The sequence below is a fragment of the Rhincodon typus genome, chromosome 17 (assembly GCF_021869965.1).
Source record: "Rhincodon typus isolate 14 chromosome 17, sRhiTyp1.1, whole genome shotgun sequence".
Lineage (NCBI taxonomy): Eukaryota > Metazoa > Chordata > Chondrichthyes > Orectolobiformes > Rhincodontidae > Rhincodon > Rhincodon typus.
In genome coordinates, this window is record NC_063348.1 from 5,273,332 (window position 1) to 5,288,411 (window position 15,080).

The following is a 15,080-nucleotide window of genomic DNA, read 5'->3' on the forward strand; positions in this document are numbered from 1 at the left end:
TCAACAATAACAGAGAAATCAGAACCTTAATAATAATAAAGGAGTCTGAACCACTGATTATTGAGGAAGCAGAATCACCAGTAATAGAGGAATTGGAATAATTGATAGTACAGGAATCAGAATGTCCAATAAAGAATGAATCAGAATCATTAATTACAGAGGTATCAGGACATCCAATATCAGAGTATTCTGAATAACCAATAACACGGGAATGAAATCTTCTCATAGAAGAATAAAATGCACCAATATTACAGATATCCAAGTTAGAGACAATAGAAGCGACACCAAAAACGAATGGACGATGTATTCGCGCAAAATCTCCTCAAACCTGTGCTTCACCACATCTTCACTAGGTGTCATTGTTTCCATCTGCAGCCGAACTGTCTCTTTTTAAAGTTGTCCTTTTCGATCTTTCTCCCAGATTTAAGGTATTACCCGCGACTTTGAATACTATTTTGCAGCACATTCGCACGCTAGGAAACTTTTAGATTTCAGTGTTGAACAATTAATTTAAGCATCGTGTTTTTATTTGCACAAGGATAAGAAATATCACTGATCAGTTTAGGAGAAACCTGGTGTGTTTTAGTAACTATGAACAAAGCACCTTTTGTTTTACACTTGAGGTACACTTTAGTTCGAATTAAACTTTAGTGGGACTGCAGCCTAAATATATCTGAAATTGTTTGATTCTCTTCAAGGACTTTGTTTCATTTTACTCATTTTTTAAATTAATTAATCCCCGCAATGCTAACAATGATATCAAAATTCTGAATGTGCTACTTGTTGCTTCAGGCGTCATAACCAGCATAAAACAATAAATGAGCAATAAATGACCAAATCAGGGAGCAGTTTATCGTGCGCAATAAAGGAGTCCAACCGCTACAGCAACATCCAAAAGCTTTTGTCATCTCGTAAACTTGTGCGAAGTTTGCAATAAAAGTGTTGTCTCTTATATTCCGGTAACGTGGCTACGTCGTGGTATTTTCGCGAAGCGTTTAGAAATGTTTTATATACATAGATAGTTCGAACTAAGAACTGGGGAAGAGACAGAAATCAAAGTGAAATAAATGATTGTTTTTTTTAAAACGGGGCGTCACTGTTCCACGAAATTGTTCACTCTAAAGCTTTCCATTTAGGCTAACTGTCTATCGCATGAATGGTACTGACTGCCTATTCTCTTCCAATGCCACTTGTAGACACTACACTGAAAGTCTGAGTGTCTGGGTCTCCGCCGCCTGATATTTTCGGCAGTGGGACAAGTTGCACATTCTAAAGGCTTTTGTACTAAAAATCTGTAGCTACAAACTCGATACACCAAAAAAGCCACTTTGTACGGTCTGAGCCACGCATTACAGTCACGGGGCCGTATATTGAGGGAATGGCTAAAGCTTTAGAAAATTGGGCTAGCGTCGAATGTTATTTTGCTATTTTGTGTCAGAAAGTGATCGATCGCCTTGCATACTGCTGTCTTCGCAACCGTCTCGCTGAAAGGACAAACTACACGCATCCACATCGATTTCCTTTCTCTCGCTCTCTCTCTCTGCGCAGTCAATATCGCTGCTTGTGCAAATGGTTGTTAATAGCACGCTCGCAAACCATCTCGCTGATGTTTATTGACCTTATTCAGCTTCTTTTTATTTTAAAAAAGGGACTGTTTTAGCAACTATTCACTTTGAAACAAGTTTTCAGTTTCCAACTCAAGATCACGTCAACGTTCAGACGCCCCCTTCGCACATACAAACACACCGTTCGCTAGTTTTACAACGCCCGGTCCGAATATACAATTTAAGGTGTTTCAGAATAGGCTGTTCTCTTTCGCATGGATTAGTCGGCACTTGGAGAGATGGCTATTTGTGTTAGGCAATGAAAGCAATACAAGGGGCGTTCCTACTTGAGGACAGGAACACAAGTGCGCGTTCATACACACACACAGACCAGGATCGGTAATGTTTACACAAATGGATCGCCCACAACTGGATGAAAACAAAAATACAAAGTGGAACTCTATCAAAGATTTAATTCTGGTTCCTTCACAGTGAAGCGAAAAGTGCAAAAATCGCTGTTGCAGCTGCTGCTTGTTGGCGCTACATTGCACAGCTCACACATTACAGATGCCTACACGTTCCCCCCAAAACCAAATCCCTCCAACTTCAAGAAGGCCACAACCTGCAACGTAACCTGTATGCCTTTAAGTCTTTAAGACCTGTACATCCTTTGCTTGCTGTGATCTGCCTTACCGCTCCTAAACAAAGCTTTTCACTGTATTTCGGTACAGGTGACAATAAAATCAAAAATGTTAAAAAAAACTCCGGACTCCTTTCTTCTTGATGTGCATTCTTAGCTGCTCCAAGCACCCCCCCCTCCAAAAAAAAGAATAAGCCAATTATGCAATGATAATGAATTAGAGGTTGAAATCGGCATACATTCTCTGTAACAGGTGTATGCATGGCACCTTAACGCCGCCAGACTTTGCAAAGGACGAGGAAGTTGGGTCGAGCGAGAGAGGAGCTTTTTTTCTTGCGTCTGAAGAAAGTTAAACGACTGGGTTTTGTGAAGAGACGGCGGGGGGAGTTGGAAGAGGAAAGAATAAACTTAAGTTCTTGGGGATTGGGGGTCTGCGCAATCCTTTAAGGCCATCTCCTGAAACGAGCGCGCGTTTGAAAGGAGCCTCGGGGAGTGATATTTATTTGTTAAAAAAAAAACAAGGAGCGCGGTGCGTTGTGTGTGTGAACATCGCTGCAGTTCTGAGCTGAGAGGGAGTGAAGTTGGCGGGGGGGGGGTGCAGGCGGAGAGTTGGGTGGGAAGGGGGAGGTGGTTGGTGGATGTGGGCTATTGCTATGGAAATGAAGGGCAGCGCGTGCTCCCGGGGGCCGGCCGGCCGCGGCCGCCGCCGCAGCAGCAGCAGCTGAAAAGCTCCCATTTGTTTATTTAGGAGCGGGCCGGCACGCGCCGGGCGCACGAATGGAGGGGGGCGACGCGCGTGGAATGTCAATGGGACAGAGGGGGAGGGAGGCAGAGGGCGCGAGCGAAAGGGCACGGCAGCCAATCGGAGCGAAGGGTTGGCAAAGGGAAGGGTGGGGGCGGGGCGTCGTCCGGAGCGTGCGTCCCGAGCGGGATGGGGGAGGGAAAGCGAGGGAGGCGCGTGTTGAAAAGGGCGAGTGCCTGCAAAGTTTGCAGCAGATCGGCTCCCGGAGAGGTGAGGGTCAGGACCTGCTCCTTGCGGGGAGAGCGCGAGCCCCACGCGAACGCCACGAGCGCTGCACACCGCCAACTGCCAACCGTTATATCTTCCCCATATTTCCTCATTCTCTCACACCACCCCCCCCCCCCCCCCCCCCCTCCCTCCCCAAACTTATCCCGCGGTCCATGGAGCGGACGGCGGCCTCGCAACTCATGCCGTCCTCCTGTCAGTACCTGTTGGAGAGCCGGCCGCTCCCTTACAACAGCGACGGCGGCTCCCCGGCTTCGTCCCCGGACAGCGGAGGCGGGGGTGGCAGCGCCGCGAACGGCGGCGGCGGGAAAGGCGTCGCCAAGCCGGCGAAGCGGCCGAGGTCGAGCTCGCCCGAGCTGCTGCGCTGCAAGCGTCGCCTGAGCTTCACGGGTCTGGGCTACTCGCTGCCTCAGCAGCAGCCGGCGGCGGTGGCGCGCCGGAACGAGCGCGAGCGGAACCGGGTCAAACTGGTCAACCTGGGCTTCCAGACCCTGCGGCAGCACGTGCCGAACGGCGCGGCCAACAAGAAGATGAGCAAGGTGGAGACGCTGCGCTCCGCCGTCGAGTACATCCGAGCGCTGCAGCAGCTGCTGGACGAGCACGACGCCGTGTCCGCCGCCTTCCAGTGCGGCCTGCCCTCGCCCACCCTGTCCCCCAGCTACTCCACCGACCTCAACTCCATCCCCGCGTCGCCGCTCTCCACCTACTCCTCGGATGAAGGAAGTTACGAGGCCCTGAGCCCCGAGGAGCAGGAACTTCTCGACTTCACCAGCTGGTTCGACAGGTACTGAAGCAGGTAAAGACTGATCCTCTCCGCTGCTGGCTGTCAATGCGTTGCATTGCCTTTTTGATCAGGGAGGGAGCTGCACGATAGATCAGTTTTTATTTCTTTTACATGTGCATGTTTATACGGTTTGATAAGGGAGGGAGTTTCAATGATAGATCAGTGTTTAAATTTTATTTTTTAAATGTGCATGTTTATGGGGTTTGATAAGGGATGGAGCTGCAATGATAGATCACCGTTCGTTTCTTTTAAGTGTGCATGTTTATGGAGTTTGATGGGGGGGGCGAGAGTTGCAATGATAGATCAGTTTGTAAAATTCATTTATGCTATCTGTGCATCCCTGTGTTGAGACTCTTGTTGAGTGACACACCGCTTCCTCGCCTTTCTGTTCCAGATGTTTGAAGGGAAGCATACCAATACCTCTGCGTCATCATTTCTGTCTAACAAGACATCAGAGCAAAGGAGAGAAGGATGGCGCGTTTCTGTTTACCAAGAGTTTCGTTTCACTGCCAGCCTCCTGAGTGCTGAACATTGGGGACCACAAACTACTCAGGACAACACGTTTTGAAGACGCTTCCAAGAGAAAGCCACGAACAATTATAACTGAAGTGCAATTATGTAAATAGCCCTTCCCGGTTAATGGAGGGCACCGTGGAGAGAGGACTGACAGGGTACAGTCCTTGCAATGCTTGTCTGAAAGGGGGATCCTACATTTTTTGTGTAGCTAATATAGCTGTTAAAGGGTGTGGTATTAAAAGGGAATATCTTAGTGGCATGAAAGACATCCGTCTGTCACATACTTATATACCCTATCGCCTTTGGGAGTCAGTTTGTAGAAAACTAACTTTATACTGGGGTTTAGAGTGGAGAAGAAAAAAAAACTTGATGCTTCCGTACTTTGAAATACCTTTTTTTCATTCGAATTGATGTAAACATTTCTATTTTGTACCTATTCTTACTACAAGGATTATATGAAGACTTATTTTTGTATATAAGTGAAAGCAGAATAAAATCGAGCAGTCCAACAAAATCAAGACCTTTAACATGACTTACTCTATATCACTGCCACTAGCACAGTGTCAAAGAGTGCAAGAACAAAACAATCCTTTTGTCCATAAAATGAAATATCATTGTCAATGATGCTTATCTATGGTGTGCCTTGCATTTCATTTATTGTAATCTAGTTCTGCAGTTACCTATGCGACACCGCCGCCCCACCTCCCCCCCCTTTCCGGTCTGATTGAAGGTTGTTTTGATGCATGGGAGAAACACCATGTATGTGCACTTGCTGTGGTTACCTTGTTTGTTTTTACTAAACTTGTACATAAGCAATTTTTTTTTAAAAAAAGGTATATTTTATGTGAAATAGTCTATAAATAAAGATTTTCTATTTATACATTACGTGCTGTTTTTCCTTTGGTATAAATAACACTTGCTGTTGTTTTCATTTAAAACTGCACTTTCACTAATGTGTGAAATAGTTGTCACTGGACCCCCTGTAATGCACTCGTAGGGAGATTACATGGTAGAAAGAAGACAGTTTATACAATTTGGTAGATGGGAATGGTGCCAAAGGAAACATGACTGGGGAGAAGGAATACGTTAACAGTCATAGGTTGATGATTCTAACATGATTTGGGGACGTAGTGTAGAGTACAACAACGTACTCCAGGACGTTCATACCTTGGTCGTTATGTTAAAGTAATGCCATTAGAAAAAACTTCTAATATAAAATTTGCATAAATGCCAAGTGATCAATATGATTATCACATTGCAATTTCTTTAAATGTTGCGTAGCTCGCGTATTTGCAATCAGGAGATAAATGCAACCATGGCAATAGCCTAAACATATGCAAATTGTTGCCTAATTTCGAGTTTGCTTCTTATGTATTCATTGAAAGCGTAATCGCTTATATGTAAATTAGATCCATATCTATTCGCCATCGTATTGATAGCAAATATGCGTTTCGAATCAGGTCAGATCAATTATTATGGGATGCTCTATCAAGTTAACACAAGTTATCCTTTCAAATTTCTTGCTTTTGCACTTTGATTCTTACATGTAATGAAGAACAAAAATAATACAGGTTGGTTTTGAAGTTCACAATTTTCAAACAGCAGCTTACGTTTTGCGCTTTTGTTGGTACGTTTGCTAAACTTCGTGTACATATTTTTAATCAACCTGCTCTGATATGCCATGACACACCTCTGGAACAATTGGTACATGAACCCATATTTCTTAACTTAGAGGTAGGGATATTACCTCTGTGCCTAAAGAGCCTTGCTAAATTACTTGTACGCTTGTGCATTGTACCGCAAAACTCACACCTATTCGCCTAATCCAGCTACTTACTGAATCACAATTCTCTCTCAGTGCTGACTGCAGTTTGAGAACATTTTGAATATATTTTTACCTGCGATGTGAGAATGTGAGCATGTTTAGTTAATTTAGTGGATTAAGTTAAACTTAAGTAAGTATAAGACATTTGTTAGAGCTCAGCTGAACATTGTGCACTATTCTGGATGCCACATTATAGGAAGAATGGGAATACATTGGAGACAGAACAGAAGCAGTTTACAAGAATGGTTCCAGGGATGAGGAACTTCAATTATGAGGAGAGATTGAAGAAGTTGGGACTGTTCTCCTTGAAGAGAAGAAAGCTAAGAGAAGATCTGATAGAGGTTTTCAAAATCATGAACCGGCTGGATAAGGTAGACAGGGTAAAATTATTCCCATCCTAAAAGTAACAGCAAGAGGGCATAGATTTAAAGTGATCTGCCAAAAGAAGGAAGGGGAAGTGAGGAAAAACTTTTTCATTCGGCGAGTATTTAGGACTTGCAAGGCGCTGCTTGGAAATGTGGTGGAGGCAGGTTCAACTGAAACATTCAATAGGGAATTGAACAATTATTTGGGTAGAGAAGGCATGCAAGGGTATGTGCAAATAACAAGAGATCGGCACTAGGTAATGATGGTCCTTTAACGAGTCCATGCAAGCACGATGGGCTTCTTCTGCATGGCAGCAATTGTGTGATGCTGAAACTACTGCGCACTGTTGCTTCCTGACAGCAATGTGGTTGACTCTTAACTGCCCACTGAGCAATTAGGGATGGGCAATAAATGCTGCCTAGCCAGCAATGCCCTCATCCCGTGAATGAATGAAGAAAAATAAAATCAATGAGTTTGCTTCATGATAGCCAAACTCTCTGATTTTGTCTTTAAATAGGGGGAAAATATCCATTCAAGACTAAAATTCAGTTTGTCATGAAACATCAGAATTTGGTCTACTGTTTTCTTTCTAAAGGTAGCTTCCACGTGGAGCGTTAGCCAGCATCCGCAGTGAGTTGTAAATAAGTAATTAAACTATACACACTGTTTCAGTTCAAGGCAATGTGCAAATCGGTGAGAGAAGGAAGATGTGATATAGATCTCTGTGCAGTGGAAGATTTGCATAACGCACTAATAATTAATTTGCTCTATTCCCTATTTACTTACGTTTGTGATAAGACAAAGTAAACAGAGTAATAAATGGCTAAAATCAAATGTTTCCATGGATTGTCTTAAGTGGGAATTCTGGGGTATGGTTGTTCACTGGGTCGCCAGAGACTGTGCGCGCCGATGCAGAGGACTGTATACCATTACTGACAGCACAAGCAGCAATAATTCAACAACTTGTATTTACAAAGAGAAGGAAAATTCCCAAGACGCTTCAGAGGAACGTGATGAATAACGAGAATAGGGAATCCAGACAATGTTCAGAAGGGCCAATGAAATTAGTGCATATGTATTTGGAACTCATCAGCAAAGTCAGCAATATTTCGGCAAAAAAAATGCTCAGATCAAGAGATCACTTGCCCCGAGCCCCGTTGGAATAGGTAATTCAACTGGACAGTTCATCTACCAATTGAATTGCAAAGTTCTGTCTAAAAGTCTTTTCATTCCACAAAGAGCTGTAAAGTTTTGCCAACTTGTTCTGATTTCACTATTAAATTGAAAAAAAACAAGGACGCCAGAGGCAGAATGACGCATATTTGGTCATCTACAGTATCACAAGGCTGGCAAAATAAAAACAGTGATAGAAATACGGCAGCTTTTTTGGGGGCGGGGGGTGGTGATAAATGACGGATACCCATGAAGAAGACTAAACGATGTGAAAACACCATCCTAAACTGCTGGTTACTGAAATGTCAGCGTTCTTTCCGAAGTGTTTTCGTGGCCATAATGAATTGCACCCCCGGCACACTTTTTGTTGTAGGACGAGGTCTGACCAAAAATCTCCAAGACAAAGAAAGAGAGGGAATAAAAAAAAAGGAGAGTTTGGAGGTGCCTATTGTCTGGGACCGTTGCAAAGGCTCTTTCATGTCTTTCTTCATATTGTGTGGCACCGTCATTATGGTTGTAAATAAACATTGAGGCTCGGCACAGGAACACACACGCAAAGCGCTGCTTTCACTGTCACCTGTCGGGGAAGCTCTGGCTGGTCTGGGGAGGGAGGGAGGGAGGGTAAGATTCTGTCTCCCTGGGAGCCGTGGCTGGACTCAATGGGGCAGCTGGAGGGCGGCCACGCGTCTGCTGTCACTCAGGCCGCTGCCGGATAGCGCATTGGCCGGCGGCGCACGTCCGCCCGCTCGGCCCAACCTCCCCCTGGCCACAATGAGCTGAAAGCCGTGATTAATGAGGGCAATTACTCATCGGCTGCCGCGGGACAAACGGCCCTGTGATTTCGTCCCACCGGCGTCCCGCGGCGCACTCCAAAGAATAGGAGGCGTTCGCTGCTTCGCTGCCCTGCACACACACACGCACACACACACACAAATCTCGGTCTTGCTGGGTAGTGCAAGCGCATCTCGGGTTTTGATGTTTACACGGTGTGATTTCCCGGGGTCAAACGCTGTGAACCTTCCTACCTACTCGGGGCCCATTCTCTCCCAGTCTTAACTCCCTGCCTAGCTCCTACCACCCCTCAACTTTTAAAATCCGATTGTGGAGCGCGCAACACAGTCCTTGTATGACCATCAATCATTTCCTGGATAATAAAGCCTCCCATATCCATTGTGCGAGCGTTGATTATAGTAATTCTGTCCCTCTCTCTAACCTTTTTTTTCTAAACAATAGTCGACAAAGGTTGCTTTTCTGTCAAAGGTGGAGGGGGACAGTGTAGTGGGAGGAGAATCGAAACAAAACGTGCCCGATAACGCTCCTGAAATAGATAATTAGAAAATATAAGGGAACAGGTCGACCAACTTTCCAACACCCTTAGCAACACTGACCTCAGGGTGCGCTACGTTCTCCAGGCACCAATTTAATGTGACTGGGGGTCACTTTTAGGTCCAACAAGATTATAGACTGCATGCACCTGCCCAACACATTTCTGAATGAAATTCCGACCATCGGCCAATTCAGGGCAGCTCTCATCCTGCAACTCCCTTTTCAATGCGAACAGGGCGTAAAAGTTGGTGCAAATAGCCGGGGAAAGAGCCCTTCCCAAAGCTTTCACTTAAAACACACACACACACAAACACAAATACACATACCCACACACACATACACACATATACTCACACGAATACACATACACACATACCCACACCCACACATACACATCAATACTAACACACATACACACGGCCATGTCACTGAGCAGTCAGCTTGAATTGTCTACCTATTGCCCTCGCTGGATAAAAGTAGATACGAAACTCTGTAGCCAGCAAACAGAGGAATTCTAACGCAAAGTCCCGGCAATGGTAACCGGTGTCGAGACATTGCTGTGTGTTCTAATAGATGTCTGTCAAAGCGCAGTGCTGTGTGTGATTACCGCAATGTTGGTTACTGGGCCCTGCAGTGGGTTTTCTTAGTTGAAATTGAAAATGGGGTTATGGTAGGGATTTACCACCCCAGGTGCATTCGTCTGGCCATTGGGTATTCATTGGGACAAAGAGTGTGGGAAAATTTCAGATTACTGTTCTGAAGAACGGTCACGCTGTTTTCTCTCCAAAGATGCTGCCAGATCTGCTGAGTTTCTCTAGCAATTTCTGTTTTTGTTCTTCAGATTAAATATTGAGGCCAAAGTTCATGATCAGCAAGGACTCCATAGTGATTCTTTTTGATTCGTCTTACGGAAATGTTTTAATGAAGACTATGGTCTGACTTTCCAAACCAAAGACTAATATAATTATATCAGCTGCCGGTGTGCCTTTCGGGGGAAATGTGGCGCAGTTCAGCACCTCGCCCTTCCTGGATTTGCACGTCGTAGGTTGTCAATCCTTTTGTTAAAAAAAAGGTTTTCTATCTGGGATTGGAGCAGAGAAGACTGAGAGGGAACCCGACTGAGGTGAGGCGAACGCATTGTGGATAGAAAACAGTTGTTCCCCTCAGTTGAAGGATCTATAAAAAAAAAGGGGGAGCATAACAAGTTAAAAGGTTCAGAGTGGATTTAAGGAAAAGAATTTTCACCAAAACGTGGTGGGAATCTAGAATGTACTGACTGGGAGGGTAGTGGAGGTGGGAAAGCTCACAACATTTAAACAATACTTGGATGAACACTTGAAATGTCGTAACATTCAAGGCTTTGGGACAAGTGCTGGAAAGTGGGACTAGTTAAATTGGAAGTACTTTATTTATTTAAGTATTTATTTTAAGTTGGTGCAGACCTGATGGGCGAAAGGGTCGCTTCTGCACTGTATGATTCTATGGGCTGTGGTTGAGCTGATGCTGAAGCAAGTATTGTGAGCCACGTTTCTCCAGTACCTGACAATGTTCCCTCCTCCCTCCAATTCCGTATGCTTTCATAATGCTTTCACTGTTAGTCAAATGGGCATTTAAACATCTACTTCACCAGCACGAAACAATGTTGGAAAACTCATTTTGTGGAATTAATCTCTGGGTTTTCACTGCCAGGTTAGACAAAGATGGGAATTTCTGGACTAATCCGAAGAATATAATAATGTATCATTTGGCACTTTGAGAAAGCCAGATTTCACCAGTAACCCCAATTCAATTACGACGTAACCAGATTCTAAAACAAGCAGCACAGAATACGGGTTTCTGTATGAATCGTAAGGATATAACCCTTATTCCGTTTTGTTATGCTTATGAAAACAATTAAAAAAAAGACCTAGTTCGCTTTTGTAATAAAATGATGCGCGAATAGCCCTGCAATTGGTGTCATTTCATGTAGAAGAGTTACTCTTACGGATAATGTATAAGATCAAAGATGTAGGGTGGACCGTGTTTTCTTTAAATCTGTTCAGCAATATTTATACTGAACTCTTTTCACGATCAATCCTATTTTAATCAACTGTTTAACCCTCAATAAATCACCTTCCAAGATTGTAACGAGGATAAAGAATAGAATGTTGATTCATTCAGTGAAGGTTAGCAGCTGTTTCGAGTGAATAAAGGCTGAGTGTTGCTTAGAAATGAATGGAGTTTTAAACAATCGTTTCAAAAATGGTTACTTTTTCCTCTTTAGATTGAGTTGGGTCTTCAGTTTCTCTGAGATGTCATTCAAAGTTGGGAAGTTCCTCATTTCTTCCGATTGGACAGAATGATCACATAACCCTTCAGTCTAATGGGTTGTTCATAAATATTTTGAATTTTGAGTTCACACTTGTTGCGAGACGACTTGAACCCAGAGCTAATACAGCGTGGAGCTGGAGGAACACGGCAGGTCATGCTTTTGGCCCCGAGGTATGGGTATTGTTACCGCTATGGTCTGCCAAGTACGTTGCCTCTACACCCTGCAACAGAATGGTTTCCACAAGATTAATTAATATGAAATTATGACTACTGACAGCACTTTAAAACGAGGGATGATAAATTCAATTTATTAGTAATCAACACTTCAACAAAGTCCTTTCAGTGCCGTTGATTCATTCAAAAGACCAAGGATACAGACATCCAACCAAAGTCAGCTCGACCGAGTAGTTAAAAAAAGTACGACTTTTTGCAGATTATCTGCCATCATTCATTAAGCATAACTCGCATTTTATAAATTTGATGTCTAGTTTAAAAAAAACAGTTAAAGTCAGCTCGTTTAACTTGGTGGGCTTCAAAATAATAGGGCCCGATTTAAGCCAAAATATTTTAACTTTACTTTCCCAAATGTCAAATTATTTGAACACGGAAATTACAATTGGAAGAAATACCACACACATAAGACCTTTAATTTAAAACATAGTTTGGCTCTGCTTTTCTGATTCTATGACAACGTATATGAAATTTAAAAATGAATCTAATTTAAATATACACGAAGTTATAAATGTTGTTCGGTTTCCCGGCTGTTCATTAAAGGGAAGACTTAAACGACTCAATTCAAATGCAAACATGCAGTACGATTTTTTTCCCCCAGATATTAGTCGTCTTTTGAACGTCACAGATAATTATTAAATAAATTATAGTTCCGTTATTGTTTCAGAATCTATTTTTTTCAAAACACATGGTTTATTTGAAGCTTTCAAACAGTAAAGGATTGCACTGAAACATCTAATGAGAACAAGACACATTAATTGTGTAGTTGACAAGAAAAAGAATTAATAAAACTAACACATTAAATAATAATCATGGTCATAGTTATAGTAATAATACAACGAATTTTTTATTTTACCCCCAGAAACAGATAATAAAGTTTAACTATTGTTTATATATTATTTATACTTTGTTTCTATCATTGCCTTGTGCATTACCATCACCTTCTGAAGGACAATTAGGGATGGGCTATAAATATTGACCCAGCCAGCGACACCCACGTCAGATGAGTGAATACAAAAAAATTGTCTTTTTCATATGTTTAGGTTGTCATCTAAAGCCTGAAATGAGATCCAGTGCTAATGCTACTTTATGACTTTCCAAAGATGAGGTGAATCCATCGAAAATGCAAACAGTCTAAAACAAAACAGATTCTGTTTTATGTCCTATAATATTTGACATAGGCATTGGTTCAATTGGAATAATTTCCAGAACACAGTTCATTCACAGCTAGAGATGAAGATGGGGTTTTCCTATGTTGATGTACAGAAGTCTAAGTGGCCCTCTGGAAGCCTTATATTTGGCAACGGTCACTGCTTTCAGGAGGAGCGTGTTTTGACATGGTGTCTGGGTGAAGTAGTTGGTAAAGATAACAAAAATAATTAAGTACTTTCTTTGCAGTGAAATGATATTTTAAAAATCATATCTTAGTACATTAGTTGATTCATTAACTGATGTATTGTCACATGTACTGGAGTACAGTGAAAAGCTTTGTTTATGAGCAGTAGAGGCAGATCATAGTAAGCAAGAATGTACAGATCAAAGGCTGTAAAAAGCTTAGACAGAGGCATACAGATTATATTGCACAGGGCGTGCACTAGGTGAGATCAATGTTAACAAGATCAACATTACTTGAGGCTAGAAAGTCCATTCATCGGACTAATAATGGCTGGGAAGAAACAGCTCCCGAACCTGCTGGTGCGTGTGTTCAAGCTTCTGTATCTTCTGCCTGATGGACGAGGCTGTAGGAGATCATTACCGGGTGCAATAAGTCTTTGATGATGTTGGCAGCATTTTCCTGGCAATGAGCCGTGTAAATAGACCCCATGGATGGAAGGTTGGCTTCCGTAATGGTCTGGGCTGTGCACACAACTTTCTGTAGTTTCTTACAGTTCTGGGCACAGCAGTTGCTGTACCAGGCCATTATGCACCCAGTTAATATGCTTTCAATGGTACAGCTGTAGAAGTTGGTGAGGAACCTTATGGACATGCCAAATTTCCTGAGCTGCCTGAGCGTTTTTGTGCCTTCTTGACCATCGCATATATGAGGGAAGTCTAAGACAGGTACCATCGTCACTCTAAGGAACTTGATGCTCTTCACCCTCTCAACCTCCCTACCATTGATGTAGATGGGGGCGTGTTCTCCTCCTTTCTTTCTGAAGTCAATGATCAGTTCTTTAGTTTTGCTGATACTCAGAGAGAGATTGTTCTCATTGCATCCATGTCGCCAAACTCTTTATCTCTCTTCTGTATTTTAACTTGTCATATTTAGATATCTGTTCTACTACTGTGGTGTCATCAGCGAACTTATAGATGGCGTTCATTCAGTATTTGGCAACATAGTCGTGGGTGTACAGGGAGTACAGTAGGGGGCTATAGAGGCATCCTTGGAAGGCTCCAGTGTTGAGTGTTGTTGTGGAGGAGGTGCAGTTACCTATCCTCACTGATTGTGGTCTGTTGGTCAGAAAGCTAAGGATCCAGTTGCAGAGGGAGGAGCCAAGACCAAGGTCTCGGAGTTTTGAGATCAGTCAGGAGGGGATAATGGTGATGAAGGTGGAGCTATCGTCAATGAACAGGAGTCTGGTGTAGGTGTCCTTGCTGTCCAGATGTTCCAGTGATGAGTGCAGGGCTGGGAATATGGCATCCACTGTGGGCCTGTTATGTTGACAGGCAAACTGCAGGAGATTGAGACAGGTTGGGAGACTCAAGTTGATGTGGGCCAAGAACAGTCTCTTGAAACACTTCATGATAATTGAGGTCAGAGCCACTGGGCAGTAGTCATTGAGGCATATTTCATGTGCTTTCTTCAGTATTGGGATGATGGTGGCCTTCTTGAAGCAGGTGGGGACTTCCACAAAGGATTTTGTACTTATTTTGGATTATATATGTCGTCATTATTTAAAACATTCCCATGCCAATTGTCTCCTCTTTCAAGGTTGTAGATTTTGGCTGTCACAAAGCTTTCCACAAATTATTTTGGAGGAGTAACTCCAGAGGTTCGAGCAGGGACCCAGGTTCAATTCCAGCCTCAAACTGGTGTGTAAACATTTTCCCCATGCCTGTGTGGGTTTCTTCCCTGTGCTTCAGTTTCCTCTCACAGTCCAAAGATGTACAGGTTAGGTGGACTGGCATGCTAAATCACCCATGGTGCCTATGGATATGCAGGATAGGTGGATTATCCATGGGAAAATGCAGGTTTACAGGAATAAGGTAGGTGGTTGGGTGGGATCCTCTTCGGGGGGTTGGTGTGGATTTGATGGACTGTATGGCCTGCTTCCACGCTGTAGGGATTCTATGATTCTGTGAATGTAATTTTAACAGAGCTGTGTATCTTAGTTCAT

At 43.3% G+C, this 15,080-nt stretch overlaps 1 protein-coding gene across 1 annotated transcript; it reads left to right on the forward strand.

Annotated features, from left to right (window-relative positions):
• Nucleotides 1–3,366: 3,366 nt before the first annotated feature.
• LOC109930447 (achaete-scute homolog 1a-like) lies at nucleotides 3,367–5,396 on the forward strand. The gene is made up of 2 exons (XM_020529929.2): nucleotides 3,367–4,007; nucleotides 4,390–5,396. Exon 1 carries the CDS (start codon nucleotides 3,367–3,369, stop codon nucleotides 4,000–4,002), a length of 636 nt encoding a protein of 211 aa, XP_020385518.2. The 3' UTR covers nucleotides 4,003–4,007; nucleotides 4,390–5,396.
• Nucleotides 5,397–15,080: the final 9,684 nt, after the last annotated feature.